This window comes from Melospiza melodia, chromosome W (genome assembly GCF_035770615.1).
Source record: "Melospiza melodia melodia isolate bMelMel2 chromosome W, bMelMel2.pri, whole genome shotgun sequence".
NCBI classification, from domain to species: Eukaryota; Metazoa; Chordata; class Aves; order Passeriformes; family Passerellidae; genus Melospiza; species Melospiza melodia.
In genome coordinates this window covers 56,390,637-56,398,298 of record NC_086225.1, presented here as the reverse complement: position 1 = coordinate 56,398,298, position 7,662 = coordinate 56,390,637, and the positions used below count along the sequence as shown (strand labels likewise).

The following is a 7,662-nucleotide window of genomic DNA, read 5'->3' as shown; positions in this document are numbered from 1 at the left end:
CGAAAGAATTCGTAGGTTATAAGAAAAGGGGGGAAATGAAGCCATTTATTATAATGGCTAATAGCTTCTGAAAAAAAAAGAATTAAAAGATACTCAAAAATATATCAAGGGAATAGCAGCAGTTAATAAATAACCTAAAAACACACTTTCAGGAAGACCTTTGATCAGATATTTAGATAAGGCAATGTAAAAAACACTCTCAATATTTGGATAAGGTAGTTTAAAATACACACACAGAAGAAACTTTGGAATTAGAGTATTTGAAGAAACAGTAGTGGAAGCCAATAAGTTAAAGTGACCTGCCAAGCCGCTAGGATCAAGCCAAGTACAACAGTAACTTCAGCCAAGCCATGGAAAAACATGCCAAAGATAACAGGAAGAAGTCCAAATTAGGAAGAGCTTAAAATTTAACTAAGGAAAACCAGGAATTCCTGGAAGACCCCGCCTGCCTATGAATATGCATGTAATAAATGATGTAATCCTTGTTTAGAATTGTGTAAAAACCCGCTTTTGCTGTACATAATTCAGAAATCCATTTTGTGATTTCTCCGACGCGTCGTAATAAAATACCTCCTGCTTATCTGACTTAGACTGAGTCTCTTAAGCACTTATTCTCGCCTTTTGGGTCAAAATTCGGCATCATTTTCTGGCACCCCAGATGGGACCAGACAGGAGATCCAGGCCTTGAGGGGTCCTCCCCTAGCCGGGTCCGGGGTCGGGACCCTCTGGCGCCCCTGACTAACTTTTGTCAGAAGAGACTCCCCCCCGGACCAGTGCTTTCGGTGGACAAAGAGTACCCTGCATCTCCTGCTCCAATTAAGAGGTATTTTAATTGTTTATTGGTTTTGGGATAAAGCGCTTTGTTGGGAACGGGGGTCAGATGTGACTGCCCGATGGGAAAGCTGGGGGACGCCCCGGTAAAAGAATCCCTACTGGGTTAGACTCCCAGAAATAGAAACGCAGGTTAAAGTCCTGCGACTGGGTTAGAGTCCCAGTTACTGGGTTAGAGTCCCAGCATTTGGTTTGAAGGAGTGCTTGTTTATCTTGGTATCTTTGGTCTGTTTTTTACTGTGTGGGAAACTGTTTTCAATATTGTATTTAATGTTATAATACTGTGGATTAAGGGTTAAGAACTAAGATTGCTCTCTGAGAGGTCTGTCAGCCGGTGATCTTTTTGTATGTGTCTGTTGCAAAATCCCACAGGAAACATCTTGTCGCTCTCTCTGTAATCTTTTAGAAGAGAATAAGTTGATAGACGTCTGGGAAGAAATTTGTCACCCCCCTGCAACTGTTATACTGTCTACAGTTGTGATTGCATGAGTGTGGCAAACCGGTATCTCGCGGTCAGTAGGCGACCTCTCGTGACCAAACCTGGTAAAACAGTCCGTTCTGATATAGACTAAAAGGTAGGAACTATTTCGTAAAGGTGTGGGTATGAGTGAGAGTGAATGAGACGCAGCATCGCTGCGAAGCGAGAGGGAGTCCCACTCCGCATTTCCTGTTCTTCGCGAGAAGCCAGGTCGGAAAAGGACGAAGCGATTGCAGATTGTGTGTATGAAGTGTTAAAATAAATTAGTAACAGTACATGTGAGACAACAGAGACTGATCTGGTTAGACAAAGGGAATAGCAATGGGAGGCCAACAGAGTAAGGACATAAATATGAAAACCCCCTTAGGATGTATCCTAAAGCACTGGAAGGACTTGGGAGGGATCCCGGGGGGAAACATAAGTAAAAAGGCACTCCTTAAATATTGTACACAGTGGTGGCCGTTGTACAAGTTAGATGACAATGAGAAATGGCCGCCGGAGGGAACAACTAATTATAACACTATTTTGCAATTGATGCTTTTCCTCCGCCGACTTAATAAATGGGACGAAGTAATGTATGCTGACATGTTCTTTACCCTAAGAAATAAACCGGCGTGGCAAAGAGAGTGCGGGGTAAACGTAGCACCTCAGGACCCCTTAGTACTAGCCCTGGAAAAAGATAAGAAAGGTTCAAAGCCTAAAGAACGTTGCTGTGATGCATGTAGCATTGGGCAATAATGTCTTAAATTAACAAGAAGGGATAGTGGAAAGGAGAGCAAAATAAGCCTATGGGAATACCATCCATTCGCCCCAGGACGGGAAGGGCCTCTTCCCAGGCCAAAGGAGGAACAAGGGGACCCTAGCCCATTAAAGGAGCTGGAACGATGGTGGAAATCTAAGTTTGGGCACAGCCCTCAGAAATTAGACAACACTTGGGAGGAGGATAGTCCATTAAAATCGGGGATTGACAAGAGGGAAAGCAGTCCACAGGGACCAGATAGTCCACAGGGGTCGGGGAGCTACAGGGATGCTGACAGCCCACCCAGACTAGAAGTTGAGAGGGAAGAAGGCAGTCCACATGAAGCAGAGAGTCGAGGGGAAACACGCAGCCTGCCCGAACTAAGTCCATATGGGGATAGTAGCACACCCAGGAATGGGGGTTTTAGAAAATCAGGTACCTGTAGAATAGAAACCAGCACACCGAGGACTGGGGATAAAAGTAACTCACTAGGAGGCGACGTCTCTAAGCTGAAGTATAGTGAGAAGAATGACAATGAGATATGCGAAAGGGAGGCAGAGAACAACTCACAGAAGCTGAATATAGTAATTCAGATAGAGGATAAGAGAGATGGAAGGGGAACAGAAGATGAGGACAGTAGCCCGGAACAGGATAGGCGCCGGCAGATGCGGGAAGAAAGGCGACAAATGCAGAGTGAGAGGCGGTTGGACTGTGTAAACCATGCTAGGGGAGTAATAGGAAAAGAATTAACAGGAATAGAAGGTGAAGATGAAGAACAGGGAAAGGGAAAGAGAAAGGAGAAGAGAAAGAATAGGGAAGACATTGAGGCAAAGGAGGAAGATCCCGGGGAAGGGACCAGTCATTCGTATTATACCAGATCTGTGGCACAGAGGGAAGCAAAGCAAAAAGAAGGGAATCATACAATAGCTCCTCTCCGACAACTTATGCCAATGGTAGGAGAAAGGACTAGGGTAAAGGTGCCGTTCTCCACGAGTGATCTGAACAATTGGAGGGATGAGGCAAGGAATTTCAGGAGGAATCCAGAGGGAGTAGCGAAGAGGTTTGAATTAATGGCAAAGAATTTAGATATTGATTGGGAAGATATAGAGGTGATGCTGTCAGAATTGACAGATACAGAAAGGGAACTCGTATTGGAAACAGGAAAACGACATGCTCAAGTATTATCAGGGAGACTAGAAGATAATTTCCCCAGCAGTAAACCAGAATGGGACCTGGGCAACGAAGAGCACTATCGACGACTGGTGCAGTATAGAAAGCTGATAGCGATGGGCTTGCGTAACACGATCCCTAAGGCTATCAATTGGTCAATGCTATATGACATTAGGCAGGGAAAGGATGAGACCCCGTCAGAGTTTTTGGATAGACTTAGAGCAGCCATGAGACAATACACACCCCTGGACCCAGCAACGGAAGAAGGGAAACAGCACTTGCTAGGGTTGATGATGGGACAGAGTAACCCAGACATCAGGAAGAAATTACAAAAGCTTGAACATCCAGCAAATAAAAACCTGGAGACGTTGCTGAATGAGGCATGGAAAGTATATAATAATAGAGAAATAGAGGAAAAGAAAAAGGAAGATAAGAGGCTAGCTCGAGTAGTGGCTGTAGCAGTAGCAGCTGGATACTGATATCAAGCCAGAATACCAGGAATCTGATCACAGATGGATCCAAAGGAATAAAGGTAAACTGTTAGACAGTGGATGGGGGCAATTAGAGACAGGACAATTGATAATACCAGGGAACCTAATGTGGCAGATTGTGAAAACGGAGCATGAAAAGGCCCATTGGGGCCTAGATCCACTTTACCAACATTTGTGAGCTAGGATAGCAGGACCAAAATTATTTACTACTGTAAAACACGTTACATCCCAGTGCGAGCGGTGTCTGAGAAATAACCCGAATACGGGAACCAAGGTACACCAAGGAGCCATAAATCGAGGTAAATTTCCAGGTGAAGTATGGCAAATTGATTTTTCTGAACTCCCAAGAAAAGGGGGGTTTCGATATTTGTTGGTATTAACTGATACATTTTCTGGGTGGCCTGAAGCATTCCCTTGTAGGACAAATAAGGAAAGAGAGGTGACTAAAGTACTGTTGAATGAAATTATTCCACGGTTTGGGGTACCGAAAAGCATTTCTTCGGATAGAGGTACACATTTCTGTGCAAAAGTGGTGAGAGCAATAAGCAAAGCATTACAAATCAAATGGCAACTACACACACCTTATCGTCCACAGGCCAGTGGGCAAGTGGAAAAGATGAATCATCTCATCAAACAGCAAATTGCCAAAATATGCCAGGAGACTAATTTGCAGTGGTATCAGGCTTTGCCTATTGCTCTGCTCAGACTGAGAGTCAAACCAAGATCAAAAGAAAAGTTAAGTCCATTTGAAATTCTGTATGGTAGACCCTATGCTATGCAAGTTGTAAATGGGGACACTATAGACCAAATCGGTAATCAGTACATTTATGATTATATAATTACGGTGGGGAAACAGTTCGATAAGAATGCTACTGTGGTGATAGGACACCAACCTAAACAACCTGATTGTAAGTTGCATCCGTTTAATCCCGGTGATTGGGTGTATGTTAAGAATCTTTTAGGAAAACCCCTACAAGAAAAGTGGGAGGGACCTTTCCAAGTGCTGCTGACTACCTTCACCGCGGTTCGGATCAAGGAGCGACCTACGTGGATCCATTACTCACGAGTCAAGAAAGCTCCGGAGAATAAACAAGAGGAGCAGACATCATGATCCTGACTTCACCGCAGATCTTCACAACCCTGATCATTGGACTAATGATAAGTATAGTTCTTCCCCAAGGCTCTGTCTCAATAGACCCATGGTCTAATGCACACCAGTGTATCCACCCGGAGTTGGAAACGGGACCGAAGGGGCCCTACTTTGAGGTGTATGCCTTACGTAACAATCAGCCATATGCGAGTAAAGTATGGGATCAGCCCTCCATGGTAGCGTACGAGGGAGACCAAATTCAAGTCGGGTGTCGAGAGCTTGACCCAATAGAAGGAAAAACAAGGCGGCTGGTATTAACAATTCAACCCTTGATGGCAGCCTCTGAACACAACTTAATCACCTTTAGTCCAGTGAAAATGGGGAAACCCACTGTCTGGATTCAGCAAAAGGGCCCAATTTCATGCCAGTGGAGTGACTTCAGGGGAGATCCACCCGGATCACAACCCCGAAATTCAGTAGTTTTTAGAGAAGATCCGCTTGGGGAAATACATCCTGAAAACATAACCCTTGACTTACACCCTCTTCTCTTTTCTGCGGGAAAGATTGTAGCATCTAATGGTCCTGAGGAAGGGAAAGCACAGTGTGAGATGGCATTTAGATTGGAACAGTCGATGACGTTCACATGTGAAAGGGAGCTGAAAGCCCTGGAAATGGGTTTTGGCTTCCCTAAGCGTGCTGTCGCATATAAGGTAGCATTACCGGAAGACGTGATTCCATTGTATCCAGATCTAGACTTGCCCCAAGAAACCACTCCACCGGTGGTATGTAAAGTAGTACATAACCTAACCTTTATAGGGCCTCAGGTGATAAGAAAATCTAACGAACAAAAATTATTGTTAGACCCCACTTATTCCCTGAAAAAGGTGCAGATGAACTTCCACACCGATATTACGTATTTGCAGAAGGATTGCCAACCGTTTATAAAGCAAAGTCTTAAGGGATGGAATGCATGGCTAGCAACAAGGTCTCATCATAGAAGAGCACAAAGAGATTTGAGTGGGTGGATTGGCACTGGATTTGGTATATTAAACACGATAGATCAAGAAGTATTAGTGAATAAATTAAGTATCGTCACGTCGAACTTAGGAAAACTAAATATGCCCCTCAGTTCATCCATGCTTACATTAGCAGAAACACAATCGCTAGTAGCAAAATTGCTAACCATGGTAGCAAACCACACTGAAGAGGATTTTTTGAAGTTCGCTAACTATACAGGGGAACTTAGCAAGGAAATTGCATTAGCTATCCAGTGCCCTCAGACACAACAATGGGTACAATCAGTAGCGGCAGGAATACTGAGAGAAGGAACGTCAGGTATATTACCTCAGGAAATAAGAGAAACAATATTAAAGGATGATCATACTACACAATTTGAGAAGGACCACCAAGCCTGGTGGCAATTAGTAAATTTCACTTATGAGCCTCAACAGGAACACATCGAAGCCTATGTCCTTACCATTAGTGCAGCAGAGGAAAGAGCTATCTTTCCTATCCTCACTCTAGGGACAATACATCAAGATGTTATTGTCAGGCCAATAGACCATAATGTCTGGGCTAGTTATGATAATACCAAAAATAGGTGGCAATCGGTTAGCACAGAAGCATGTATTCCTAGAGGACAATTAGGCTATGTTTGTGAAAACGCTGTAGTAGAAGCAGAAGATCTATGCTTAGATGCCGAGAACAGTGTATGTACCTTTGAAATGCTTCCGCATAATAAAACACAATCACAAGTTTATTATATAGGGAATGGGTGCGCTTGCGTGAGGACAGCTTGTGACAATGTCACCATAGATAATTGCCAAGAAAAGACTAATAATACTAACTTCTGTGTATGCAACTTCACCAAGATAGTAGGTTGTGATTTTCATTATACTGTCCCAATAACTACTCAACAGCTAATTAACGCAGATTTCGACCTATATCAAGAGATACCGAAATTACAAATAGGGATGGACATCGAAGTTCTTAAAGCAATGCTCACACATCCTAAAGTAAAGGAATTGATACAAAAGGTAAATCAAACAACAAAACGAATGGTATGGCAGGTAGAACATAATTCAGAAAAAATAAAGAATGTCCTGACTAAAGTAGAACAAGTAGGCCAGCATCATTGGTGGGATATCTTTGTGGGATACTCCCCAACAGCTATACAAGTCTTTAACTATTTGGTGCACCCAACGCTGATAATAATCATAGTTCTGTTACTATTAACTCTCACAAATATTTGTACGTGGTGGCGACTGAGAATCATAATGAAAAGAACCCAAATGATCTGGGCTATGGTACGAGCATATCAGCGCCCTACAGGGTTAGAATTTGACGAAAGAATTCGTAGGTTATAAGAAAAGGGGGGAAATGAAGCCATTTATTATAATGGCTAATAGCTTCTGAAAAAAAAAGAATTAAAAGATACTCAAAAATATATCAAGGGAATAGCAGCAGTTAATAAAAAACCTAAAAACACACTTTCAGGAAGACCTTTGATCAGATATTTAGATAAGGCAATGTAAAAAACACTCTCAATATTTGGATAAGGTAGTCTAAAATACACACACAGAAGAAACTTTGGAATTAGAGTATTTGAAGAAACAGAAGTGGAAGCCAATAAGTTAAAGTGACCTGCCAAGCCGCTAGGATCAAGCCAAGTACAACAGTAACTTCAGCCAAGCCATGGAAAAACATGCCAAAGATAACAGGAAGAAGTCCAAATTAGGAAGAGCTTAAAATTTTACTAAGGAAAACCAGGAATTCCCGGAAGACCCCGCCTGCCTATGAATATGCGTGTAATAAATGATGTAATCCTTGTTTAGAATTGTATAAAAACCCGCTTTTGCTGTAC

The 7,662-nt window shown here is 42.8% G+C and overlaps 1 protein-coding gene across 1 annotated transcript; it reads left to right on the top strand.

Annotated features, from left to right (window-relative positions):
• The first annotated feature begins 637 nt into the window (after positions 1-637).
• LOC134431545 (uncharacterized) lies at positions 638-7,143 on the top strand. The gene is made up of 4 exons (XM_063179540.1): positions 638-823; positions 1,204-1,406; positions 4,662-5,745; positions 7,020-7,143. The coding sequence occupies exons 3-4, from the start codon at positions 4,817-4,819 to the stop codon at positions 7,141-7,143; spliced, it is 1,053 nt and encodes a 350-aa protein (XP_063035610.1). The 5' UTR covers positions 638-823; positions 1,204-1,406; positions 4,662-4,816.
• The last annotated feature ends 519 nt before the right edge of the window (positions 7,144-7,662 follow it).